The sequence below is a fragment of the Scardinius erythrophthalmus genome (genome assembly GCF_964197995.2).
Source record: "Scardinius erythrophthalmus genome assembly, chromosome: 14".
NCBI lineage: Eukaryota > Metazoa > Chordata > Actinopteri > Cypriniformes > Leuciscidae > Scardinius > Scardinius erythrophthalmus.
Window position 1 is genome coordinate 19,860,875 of NC_138234.1, and position 13,744 is coordinate 19,874,618.

The 13,744-nt window shown below is 35.9% G+C and overlaps 1 protein-coding gene across 1 annotated transcript in view; it reads right to left on the reverse strand.

Moving 5' to 3' along the window:
* Positions 1–13,744, reverse strand: part of lrp1ba (low density lipoprotein receptor-related protein 1Ba) — a 204,136-nt gene that overhangs the window by 12,082 nt on the left and 178,310 nt on the right. Inside the window, exons 74-81 of the mRNA XM_081385187.1 lie at positions 11,310–11,429; positions 10,406–10,647; positions 10,002–10,225; positions 9,822–9,928; positions 9,238–9,354; positions 7,038–7,211; positions 4,206–4,331; positions 2,797–2,961 (exon numbers count right to left, since the gene is read on the reverse strand). Coding sequence (XP_081241313.1) covers positions 2,797–2,961; positions 4,206–4,331; positions 7,038–7,211; positions 9,238–9,354; positions 9,822–9,928; positions 10,002–10,225; positions 10,406–10,647; positions 11,310–11,429 — 1,275 coding nt within the window. The remainder of the gene's footprint in view (positions 1–2,796; positions 2,962–4,205; positions 4,332–7,037; positions 7,212–9,237; positions 9,355–9,821; positions 9,929–10,001; positions 10,226–10,405; positions 10,648–11,309; positions 11,430–13,744) is intronic.

The following is a 13,744-nucleotide window of genomic DNA, read 5'->3' on the forward strand; positions in this document are numbered from 1 at the left end:
GAGTCTCATGTGGTAAAACAGCCAATAACAAACAGATATTGAGTGAGCATGATGTTGCACTTTGGGGAAACGGGCTGTTGGGAGTTAGTGTGCAAGAATGTGAGTGTATGTGTCAGGGGAATTACAATAGCGTTCGCTTGCTGGAACAATTACCAACTATCTAATTACCTGTCCAAAACCCTGATGTCCATGTGTACCCTGTCTTTCATCTTGGTAAATTAAGGAATGGAAATCCTGTCATCATTTACTCACCCTCATGACACTCCAGATCAATTTCTTTTTTTACACTGTAAACTATTTTTTATGGCCTGTACAATTTCTTAAGTTATATTAAAATAAATTTCTTAAGAAAAATACTTTTTTTTTAAGTAAGTCTTATCAAACCTTTGAATGGTAGTTTATATGTGTTTTTATATATTATATACATATAGTATATATAAACATATAGTATATGTTTATATGTTTTACACAAATAAGAACATGCTTTAGATGAAACATTTTTTTTACATAGTAAATCAAAATTAAATTAAAACAATTATATTTACATTAAAATTACATAGATTTATTTATAATAATATTATTTATTATTACATAAAATTATTTTTATTTAAATATCTTCCCCATAATATAATACTATTTTAATGAAAGTATACCGTGACCATTTAAGCTCTAAAAACAAAGAAAAGCCTCATTACTTATACACTAAAATCTGGCTTCAGAAGACAAAAGTCATATGAATCACTTTAATGGTACTTTTATTTAATCTTCTTTTTTTTTGTAATTTTTGGAACTTGACAGCTTTTAAAGGTCACACATTGTCAAATATTACATTTCCTAGCTTTTTTCATAAAAACAGGGTGTCTAGGGGCTATGTAACTACCATATAAGTTTTAAAACTGAAAACGCAGTCAATCAACTGACAAATGCACACAGCCTGCATAAAGTAGCTGTGCCTTTTCACAAGCCGTTGTGACTTCCGTATAAATGTGATGTCAGAACTACTCAGTCACCATCCTGTGCACTGCCCACCGTCACTCCCTCCTTTTGCCCAACCCCCAGAGAACATCGTTGCTGAGCAACAACACGGAAACATGTCGAGAAAATGCTGTTCAGTCGATGAATGTAGAGACCTGCACTCCGTGAGACTAGATTTGATGGCCGAGTACAGGCGCGGGCGGTAAGGTACTCACGTGTGAACGGGTTACGGGAGAATAAAATGATTTGCGGGACTCCCGCAAAATAGAAATATCTCAAAATAAAACATCTAAAAACAAATAAATTGTTATTCATATGTTGCACAAAAGCAACAAGAATAACTAAAACTAATTAAAAACGATTTACAGGCCAGAACGAGTTTCTATTTATAACATGTTTGAGGCATTGAGCAATGTAGCCAATCACAGACATATGTGTTGATTTCTTGAACGCAATGGCCAATGAGATGCATTTAAGATAGAATCCACTCACCGCTCAAAACAGAGTTTTTGTTCAGTGCTGAATTCTGCATGCTGGAAAATCCTCTTATTATAACAAATAAAGTGTTGACATTGTGAAAGATTTATTGTGCAGTCAGCTTCATTGAGAATAACGGAGCTTTGTGAGATCGTGATGAACTGAGATGTCAGCTTTTTTAGGAATTATTGAGGGAGATGCCAAACCATGCACACAGTAGCCTATGCTTGCTTTTATGTTAAATGAACAGTGATTTGTGAATGTTTATGCTTTAATAACAAATAATTTATCACCATCATTACAGGTGTTTTATTTACCTTACTTGTGAGCATCACCAAGCCACAGCATGCTACAGCATACATGACCCTAGTTACCTGTGGTTGGCCTGGCCGTGCGTCACACAGAAAACAACAGGCCAATCAGAAGAGAGGCTCATGAATATTAAGTAGACAGGCCAAAATCGACCTGTTCTTAGCAGAGCTCCTGAGAAAGTAGCTGTAAAAATATATTGAGATGGTTTTTGATACTTATACCGCAAATATATATTCTTAAGGACATCAAAACCTAAAATAAAACTCCAGAAAGGTGTATAATACAATTAATTATAGGGGAAAGATCAGCATGAACATTCTACTAAACTTCTCCTTTTGTGTTCCACAGAGAAAAGAAAGTCATACAGGTTTGGAATGACACAAGGGCGAGTAAATGATGACAGAATTGTAATTTTTAGGTTTCTTTCTTAAGAAAAGACTATTATTCAGTCTAAAGTTTATAAGAAAAAAATTGCGCCTTCAGGAAACACTGGTCCAATTTGAAACATTAAACTTCACAATATCCTTGCTTGTTTTTCATTTCACACTATTCAGAGAACTTAGGATGACCTGAAGCAACCCAAGGCAACACAGGTGCTGTATATTTCTGTTGCATTTATTTACTGAAAAGACAGAAACCAAAAAGAATGAGAAATCCCTCCTGTATCAGATGTTTGCCTGTGGCCTACTTTGAATTCTGAGGCGTCACGAAAGCCTTGTTTGTACAACTTGACCGTTTCTCTAGAAATGCACAATACACATGCACAATACTTTAATAATAAAATATGAATTATTACATTTTAAAAACAAGGAGTAAAAAAATACCCAAATGCTTCAATATTTATATGTAGAATAATTTATTTATTTATTTTACAACCAACAATTTTGCCACTGATAAAGTTTTTCAAAAAAGTGAGTGTGCTTGTTTACCATCAGTGAAAACATACTTGAGACAAAATATGAGTAGAAATAATGCAGAAAAATGTTCGTGATCCAAACAATTTACAAATATCGTGCAGGAAATAGCGCCTACCTAGTGGTGATCCCGTGCAAGTGCCTCCGTTGAGGCAGTAGTCCTTACAGTGGCTGATCTCACAGCGTTCCCCGGAGTAGTTCGGCCAACAAAAACAGCGCGATTCCCCTCGTTCGTTGTTGATACACCGACCTCCATTCTCACAGGCTGGACGACAAAGATCTCCTGAAATGCACATGCAAATTATCCTTCAATCCTTCAGTTAAGATAATCTAGTTATAAAAGACTTTAGTTAGAAAAGACGACATATTTAAATTGACGTGAAAAACAAAACAAGGCTTTGAGGGAATCATTTAAAAATGTAATTTATTGATGAGCCTTTGTTAGAAAGTTAACACATTAGTTAACGGTATTTTGGAGAATACAAATAGAGATTATACTGTAAAATATTATATAAATTATATATTCATTCTTGCAACATTTTTGTACCCCAACATCTTTTCAATTATTTTAAGTGAACTCAAGTTGAATATTAGTTAATTAAGAGGGTTTAATATTGCATGTTTAATTTTTTTTATATCTTTTACTATTAATATTTATTTAAATGTTTCAGTTATTTGAAGCATGAAAATATGTGCATGGTACATGTATGCATTTGAGATTTCTTTGATCAGGCTTGGCATTTCATTAATTTTTTTATTTGTATCAAAAGTTGTATAATTATGTTGTTATATAAGTTCTGCAAGTTCATATCTTGTTTTGCCTCGGTTGTTGTGTATATTGGTACATTTTGAAATATATATATTTAAGGTACTTCTCATTTTCGTAGCTAGGGTGCTCAGTATGGTTGCTAGGGTGGTTCTAAACGTTTATTGTTTGTTATGTTTATTATAACACGCTATAGTTGTGTCGACTGCAGCTTTAAATGCTCAAGCTTGTTAAAACAGGATGGATTCTTATTGGCTGTCATTGTTTTTATCGTTCATCTGCTGGAAAAAATCATTCTGAAAGCGATTCTAACAATATCGTTCCTCTGTGTTATCGTCATAGTTGTGGAGTAGACTCAGCTATTCTTTTACATTTAGAATGACTTTTAAAACTCTATCTTTATTGTTTATCGTTATATTTATCTTCCTTGGTGTGAACGGACCTTAAGAAACATAAAGACCAGTTCAAATATTAGCCATTAGAATGAGCAATCACAACACTATTTCTCACTATTAATCAAACAAGCTGTCTACTCTGACTGAATGAATCCTAGCGACACGATCCCTGTCTTTTCTAGCATGTAGGCTTTAGGTGTATTGAGGGTGTGGGCAAAGGACCCAGAATAGTAAACACTTCAGTCAAAATCACTCAAGTGAAACATTCGAGTTTGACATGCCGAACGCTCGGGGCCTCTCAGGGTCACACTAACACTCTGTTAGGGATGTAGGAGCATCCTGCCATGTGCGTTTTGACAGATGTACCTGAGATGTTGGTGTCCGTGCAGGTCCTGTTCACCAGAATTTTCCCCTCAGGGCACACACATCTGGCCCCGCTGGGATTCAGCAGGCAAAGGAAAGCGCAATTCATCATTGCACATGGGTTGGACACTGCGAGACAGAAGAAGAGAAGATAAAACCAACATAAAATGGGATATATAATGTTTTTTTCCTGCTTTTAAATGCTTTTATTACAGGACTGTCCAGTCTTGATCCCAGAGGGTCCGAACCCCAATTAAACACACCAAATCCAGCTAATCTGCTAGTCCTACTGGGTAAACTAGAAACTTTCAGACAGGTGTGTTGAGGTAGGTTAAAAATAAAATAAAATGGATGACACTGAGAGAGAGGAAGAGAAGAGAAAACAAACATTAAATGGGATATTTGATGTTATCATCAAAACAAAACAAAACATAAACAAGCCTGTTAAAAAATCTGTGAAATTTTATTGTCCATAAACTCACGTAGCAAAATATATAGTTAAACGGTGATTTTTTTTAAATAAACCAGTTCAAAAATCTAAATATTTATTTAAAAGAACAAAATATCAAAAAGCAAAATGTAGTTAAATGGTTACAACCCCTAAAAAAAAAAGTTTAAAGTTTAAAAAAAAAAAAAAAAAAAAAAGGAAATAAACCAGTTAAAAAATCAGTGAATCTTTAGTGTAGCAAAATATTTTGTTAAACAGTGAAAACAAAACAAAACGAAACGAAATGTAAGCAAACCAATTCAATAATCAGTGAATCTTTAGTGTACCAAAATATGTAGTTAAATCAAGTTAAATTAAAATAAAATATGCACAGTCTGGTTAAAAAATCTGATCCGTGAATCTTTAACATAGTATTTAATGGCACACTATGCAGCTTTCCGTTTTTGTCAAACAGCGACCCCTAGAGTCGCTGTAGAGTACTTGTATTTAACGTTACTGTCGTAAATACCACTCGCGCAGAGCCGTCTCTGCACTCACGGTCTGATCCCTTCCGCCCTCTATACCGGTACCTGTTCAGTAGGATGGAAGCTGTAATGAGTGTAAATAAGGTGTGGCCCCTTTAAGAGCTGCGCGCGCCCTGTTGAACAGTCGGCAGTCTGTATTGTATGTGCACCGCGAACACCCCATGTATGCGGGTTATTTCAGTTTGATGCTCATTCTTATCCTACTTTTGTTTATCAAGTAAAGCTGTAGAACGGGTGACAGACAGTTACAAGAGTTCGATTGGGGAATAAAGTGCAAGTTGTGAGATGCCAATCGCCTCCGTGAGTCTGTCTGGCCTCTAATAACTTAATCTGTGAGCTATCCCTATTGTGTATGTGCAGTGCCGTAAAGCAATTCTTTACATCGCGAGACCTGATTTCGGCCCGCCGGCTCAAAGTTGCAAGTGTGGTTTTTCGGCTCACAGGCGCTTGGGGGCTGCGCTATGACCACCATTCAACCCGAAAAAAGTCATATAACTATTCCAATGACTCCGAAGCTGTTCGGTTAAGGTAAAAAAGTTACTTAGTTCACCTTTAAATAAACTGTATATATGTAGATGTTTCTTACACTATCACATCATATAATGCCCTCATGATCAACAGTGTGAATTACTCTGTAGAGTCTAGCCTATCATAACAGAGGTAATTTGCATAAGGTCTTAAAGGTACAAAACAGGCTGTGTATTTCTAACAGTCAGAGAGGTGGAAAATAGTCATTAAAAAAATACAGGGACGAAAAAACTCTAACATTATACGTGGAGTTCAGAGAAACACAATGCTACAAAAGAGCAGAATATTGCATCTTTCATAGCGCCAGCACTATATATACAGTATGCTCGCCTGAAAGATGAAATTCTCCTAGCATATTACACACTATCTATCTAAAACCTTTTAGTTCATGGAGTAGTGTATGTGAGACATTATTTGTTTGCCTTTTTTATTTTAGCTTTTGGAGGTTGTATTGAAGACCATCTTTAATAAAGCCTTCCAGTGTAAAAGCACATCAGGGAACGATGACACTTCCCATTATACCAGCACGAAGACAAACAACAGAAAGAGCAAAGATCCCTCCGTCCCTCCTTCTTTATAACAGAGAGGGAGAGATCGGCGAAGATAAGAGACAGAGTACAGTGGAAAAAAACATACTGGAAAGAAGAGGACTGAATACATATGTAAGGAGACTAATGGATAATTGGAAGCAGGGCCATATGGTTCATGTAAGAGGAAAATAAACTAAAAAGACTCTAGAATATAATATCTTTGGTTCATTAGCAGAGAATATTAAGGATTTTTCTTAATGTGTGCCAAAGTGGTGCAAAATAAGAAAATCAGTAAGGCCAAATTTTGATTTCAAGACTTCAAAACATGTTTTCTTTTGTTTCTCCGCTAATCTAGCAAAACTAAACATTTCATCTGATTAGAGGCGATGATTGTATAATAAAAAACATTTGACAGAAATTTGTGATTGTAATAAGCTCTAGCTGGCCGCAGGCGAGAAGTCCAATCAGATTTAAATCATCTAAACATGAAATTAAACTCTGACGACTGCCAAGAAAACTCACACTGGAATGGTCCTCTGGAAGATGCACATCCACAATGGTTGTTTTAAAGGAGTATTTGACAAAAACATTTAAATTATGTCATGATTTAATCACTTCCAAACATGTATTTGTATATTTTTGTTTTTATACACTTATGGAAAACAGAACCTTAGCTTGTGTTTCTCAAGGAAAAACAAAGTTGTAAGGGTTTGGAATGACACGAAGGGGAGTAAATGATGACAAAAGTCTTATTTTTTGTGAACTCTCCTTGTCGGTTGAATCAGAGACACGTTTTGAGACTCACCCTCTTGTTGTTTGTACCGATGGAAGACCAAGATGCTGGCCACTCTTTCCACACCCAGATTGAGCTTCTCGGCGGGCATCTTCCCGTATTTGTGAACCCTAAAGACGTCGTGCTTCATGCCAACCCCATAGATGTAGTCCTCAAACAGGTCAATGCGAAAGGGTTGAGAAATACCTGGAACGAAACCAAATATGACGTAAACTAAAAAGTCACAAATTCATTCACAATACATGATTCATGTGCGACTGTGAGAAGGGATCCGGAAAACAAAACCGGAATGTTATTTAAAAATGTCACAAAGCTGAAAAACACAATCCACATCCAATTTATGAAAAAGAATAGGCTATTCAAGTTCTCGAGGCTCAGAACTGAAGCGAAAACCCCAAAAATCTCTGTTCCAAAACATAGCGAGCGGCCTACTGTATGTAGACAGCATTTTAAGGCATCATAGACATGCTCCCTATAAAAATTGTCCTCTAAGATACTCTGTTTTGACCAGTTTTTGAGAGCATTGCATGTATACTTCGCAAAGAAAGCAATCCCAGAACGCAAAGCGATACGCCTAGTCAAGAAAGTTAGAGAAAAGTAGAGAAATTATCATTTTAAAAATATTTCATTCAATCACCAATAAAATAACACTATTTAATCCATATTTGTTTGTGCTGCATGTTTTTAAGCTTATTAGAGGATCACTTTATTAGCTTAGCAACCCACTAACCTCAAACTCTGAATCAATTTGAGTCTCTCATAGTAATAATATAATTAGACAATTTTAATAATAAAAATAGACCATCTATATTATTTGTGTAGATATCTTTTAGCCTAGCAACATGCTAACACCAAACAATTGTTCAGTATAGCAGAAAATTTACTATTTTCCAAGACATTTATATATTTTCAAAGTAAAGCAAAACAAAAACAACAAATAAAACAAAACAAAAAGCAACACAAAAATAACAAAATGAAAACAAAACATCAAAACAAGACAAACCCAAACAATGAACCAAACAAACAATAAAGTTGTTAGCTTAAAGTTGGAAATATTTTGATTTGAGGCTACTAAAATCAGCTTAAAACTGTTAATGCTTTTGATGTCGCGCTCTTTAAGATCACTAAATTCGAGGCTTTTGGTCATACCTAGGATATCTAGGACACCAAAGGACACACATTTAGTTTCAAAACTCTGGAATAGCCTTCCTGATACTGTTCGTTACTCAGACTCGCTCTCCCAGTTTAAAACTAGATTAAAGACGCATCTCTTCAGCCAGGCATTCATATAATACTTTTAATCTTACAGTTAAATCCGGTCTCTAGTTCATAAATGCCAGAGGAGAACTGGCCCCTGACTGAGCCTGGGTTCTCCCAAGGTTTTTTTTTTTCTCCATTAGGTCACCTGATGGAGTTTTTTCGGTTCCTTGCCACTGTTGCCTTTGGCTTGCTCAGTTGGGGATATTTGGGGATATTTAATTTAATTAATCAATCAACAATACTATTGATCAGCATTACCAAACGTGGACGTTTTCCACTAGAAACAAACATTGATGTATTATTTTAATTTAATACTGTGAAGCTGCTTTGATACAATCTGTATTGTGAAAAGCGCTATATAAATAAACTTGACTTGACATGTCTATTTATATTACATACATTTTTACCTTTTGTGATATATTCACCATCGATCTCCGTAAATTTTTTAGCTTAGCTACATCCTAAGATCAAACTCTAGTTCAATCAATCTATTCCAAAACATTTATAAATTTCTTACGTTTTTATAAATTTCTTATATATTTCTTATGTCTGTATCACACCATTAGATTAGCAACATGCTACAGTAGCATCACGCTCTATTAATACCAATTGTCCATCGATTGTCTGCTGCCTAATCAAACACTTCCCTCAAAGTTAGCTTAAAGTAGCTGTCTATGTAGGCAGAAGACAGTTCATTTGGTTTTGCAAAATTCAATCTCAACTTTGATATTTCTCTAAAATAGCATTTTTCAATCACAGCTTGAGAGGGAATCAAAATGGAAATCTGGTGAAGTGAGTTTTATTTATAAACTTCAAGCCGCCACAGATATTCAGCTTTACATTTACAGGTCTCCAAATTATGGGACAAAGCGTTGCCCTGAGCTGAAGATGTTAATGAAAATCTGGAACCAGATTCTAAACATTGTACAATTTCCTACACATGCAAACTCACCATCTCGACTGCTAGCGGCCACCAGAGAATCAGAGCCATCGAAACGCACGCTACCGATCTGAGACAGCTCAGAGTCCGCCCAGTAAAGCCGCTGGTTGTAATAATCAATTGCAAGTCCTGCAAAGACAGAGACAATTTTGTATTATATTATAATTTATAATATTACATTTATTATTATATAGTATATTATAAACATATTCAATATTATTAATAACATAATATCTCATGTGTAAATAAATAAATAATAACATTTTGGCTTTCATTTATTCAAAAAACATTCATTTATTTTTCTATTACCAAAAAACTAAAAATGGTTGTCCTTTCCATTAAGAGAAACAAGAATTTCACCCTGAATATTGTAGGTATTAAATAGTTTTACTCAAACTTTATAGTTTATAATGCATTTCACTTTCAGACAACGGAAATGACCTTCTTTCTGTGACATTTTTTGCATTTTATGTAGCAGAGTGACATGTTAAAATGATCCCTTTTAGCGTAACATTTGGCACATGCATTTTGTGGGTCACATGTTTAAGACTAGAGAATATTTTACAAATATTTTGACTGGCATGCAAGAACCTCACCCGTTGGTCTTCGCAAGTTCCTCTCCAGCAAAATGCGACGCAAGGACCCGTCCATGGCCGCCTCTTCGATGTGAGAGTTGTCACCAATCACAGTCCAGTACACCATCCTATGGCAAGAAAAATACACACGTTGTCGCAAATAATAGCCAGAACTCTAAAATGACCTTAATGGTCACTTACCCTAGTACAGGGTTAACAGTAATAGCGAAAGGTTCCCCGTCAATGTCTGTGATGAGCCGGGTGCAGTTAGGACCCCCCAGTTGTCCCACGTTGATTGAGTATCGAAGTCGGCGCCAGTGTGCCGTGTAGTAGCTGAACCAGTGCATTCGGGAATGATCCGTCCAGTACAGGTTCCCCGTCACCCAGTCGGCCGAGATGTCCTTTGGCCTCCTGAAGTCTGGACACTGCAAATATATAATGTTGTGAAGTTTCAAACAACCTTAATAAGATATCTCTAAGCTAGTTTCTGAGGTAATTGAGGTTTCATAAGGAGAATATCAAAAATAATTTGTAACAGAAATATTGTGACTTAATAATTCAAAGAAATCTGATGAAATCTGTCTAATTGGGTGTTATTGACTTACTATGACTCCACTGTTTGACGTGATTGGACTTCTGTCCTGGAGGTCTTTGTAAAAAATCCCCCCGGGGTTAAACTGAGTGGCCCATACAAACTTGTGATGGTGAAATAGTGCGTCCATGCCGATGATGCGAGCGCTGTCTGAGATACGGGCCAGTTGCGTATGTCCATGAGTTTGGTTGTATGGATACACAAAACTGTGGATTTCGGTGTCGTTGGCCACATAGAGGACCTGATCTTCTGGTCCTGACCACAGAGATACATGTGTGAAACAAATAAAATAAATTGAACAATAAATCAAAGCAAACCCAAGCAAAAAAACAAAACAAAAGAAAAAAACAAAGAAATAAGCAAACAAACTAATAAATCAATACAAAAAGCAACACACACATAAAAGTGAACACCACATCAAACAAAACCAAAAACTAATAAAAACGAAAAAACAAAGCAAAAATAAATCATGCAAAAAGCAAAACATAAGAAAAAATCTAAAAGAAAATCGAACAAAAAGACAAAACAAAACTAAAACCACATCAAAAAATAAATAAATAAATCAAACAAAAAGTGAAACAAAACAAATAGAGAAAAAACAAACCAAAAACAGGCAAAAACAAAAACAAACAAAAACAAGGCAAAAATAAATCAAACAAAAGTTAAACAAAACAAATAAAGAGCAAAACCAACCAAACAAAGACAAAAAACAAGCAAAAATAAAAATAAAATAAATAAAAATAAAGACAAAATACAGACAAAAAAGAGGCAAAACAACAACTAGAAAAGTACCAAAAGCATTAAATATTAGCTTTAAACCAGAACATAACACTGTTTATTTATCTAAAAATGGAACAGAATGTCATAACACTGAATCCTTTTGCTGTCTATTTGTATTAAACAATAATCATTTTTACCCTTAGTGATGCATTCACCATCAATCTCCTTAAAGTTTCGGTCACAAGTGCACTTGTACGTGCCCTTCGTGTTGGTGCAATACTGAGAACAAGTTCCAAACTGCAGACACTCGTTCACCTCTGAGGAGAGAAAGAGAGATGAACGCATCCATCCATCAGTCTCTCCCACACACTCTCCAGTGACATTTTTAACAATGCTGCAGGGATGTCACTCTGTTTGGGATTTGAGCTGAAGCTTGGCTATCTGCGTTCAGCGCCTGCTGATTTCTGGAGTTCTTGTTATTCTCAGTGAGTTGACCCTGAAGCGACCGCTGACATACCTCCAACAGTTTAACGCCAGTACTGGAACTGAATACAAAGAGACTTTCGCATTGTGGGGTACGACGAGTAACTACTGGGGATGAGCTAGGGGCAACTATATGGACACTTAAACATTGTGTCTTTACAAAATACCAAACCAAACGTCATTTATTTTAAAGAAAAATTGTACCAGCACATTTTTTAAGTAGTGCATTAGTTTATAACTAATAAAACAATGGATATTAACATATGTAAGGCTTTTATTGTATGATTTATTATATAGTAAATGAAGGGTTTTAACTTGTTTAAAAGCCAAGTGCAAAAGTCACTACACTTCAAATCTTTAAACCTTAAGAAAATTGACCCATTATTAATTACTCCAAACTGAAAATGCTCTGTATATATCAACATATTGCAGCAACAAAGTCAAAACCTCTTCAGCCACAGAGTTAAACTGAATCCAACTTTAAAAGGGAGTTGTAAATGTTGATGTACCTTCTTCGGTTTGATCAATAACAGCGTTCTAAAACATGTCAAGCCAAGAACATTAACATTTATTTTAGTTTTTGCTTTTTAGAAAAAAAAAACATAATAAAATTTAGAAAGATCTAAAGTATAACTACATAAACAAATGTTCTATATATATATATATATATATATATATATATATATATATATATATATATATATATATATATATATATATATATATACTTTTTGGAAATCATCTGGGTTTTTCTTTTGCAATACTCTTTTTAGCACTACCTACAATTACGTTTGAGTTATTTATAAAAAAATATAAACATCTAAATACATCAGTAATTATATATATACACATATACATATACATATACATATACATACATACATACATTTATACAGGGTGCGATTTGCCGGGGGGATGCGTGGGATTTCCCCCTTTCTGGTCAATGTATCCCTGCCTCTGCTTAATTATTTTTATCCCGGGTGGGGATAAATTTATCCCCCCCTCAAAGTGATCAGTGCTACTACACTAGTGGCGAGGCGGATCACAAAACTTATCACGAATCCGTGGTTTGTTTAAAGTCAATTTTATTTTAAAATGCGCTACTTTGACTGGCTCCGCAGCCTCTCTGTAATCACCACTCTGCAGACTTGCTCAATGTCCCGCCCACGGCACTATATGATTGGTTACACCTCAGTCACGAGTAATAGCCTATCACCACTTGCGAGACGGTTGCAGGTCTTTTTTTAAGCCGCATATTCAGCACATTACTGAAGCGGGAATAAAAACATCACAATCTGATTATCTGTTTCTATGATGACAAGCAAGTGTCCCAGTCACACCACTGAGAATGGCCGAAGTTACAAATACGGTGTTTCACTCAATTGAGGCTAAAGCAAAGGTTTATTGATTAGGCCTACTCACTCACTTTTGAGTGTCTGGCGCAAGTGATTTCAATGTTAAGTCAATGTAAAGACGCGTTTGCGCGCTTCTAGAGGTCCTGCGGTGCGAAGGCGTTTCGCGCGGCGTGGTAGACGCGAAGCCCGAATGAGGTGAATTGACTAACACAGATAACGTTATTACTTTAACAGCAGCAGTAAAACTGTTTCTACTGTGATGGTTTAACTTTCTGTGGTTCAGCAGAGGCTGATATAGCCTATAGAAGTAGCCTAGCCTATTCAACTAAGTAAAGCGCTGTAATGTGAACTGTCAGTGCAATAGAACAATAAATGGACCACCCACTGTCAGCGCTAGCCTTCTGAGACTAGACATGTGCCGGTTTTCGGTAATGCGATAAATCGCGGTAATGAATATGCACGATATTGTTATCGCGGGCACTTCAAAATACCGTGAAAAATAATAGATCAGAATTTATATTTATAGAACGCGCATTAGCTTATTTTCCATCAACCGTTTAAACAAACACTGCGTATATGCTGCGCGAAACACGTGCGCACTCTGATGTAAACAATCCCCACATGAAGCGCTGTGTGCGTGCGGCGCCGTGCGCACTCTAGTCTAATGTAATGAATCCTCACATGGAGAAGAAGCACGGCAGAAGGAGGAACGCTGCAGACGATTTATCCCCCTTCTAAAAGCAGGGCTGCCAACTCTACGCATTCAGTGTGAGACTCACGAAACTGACACTTCT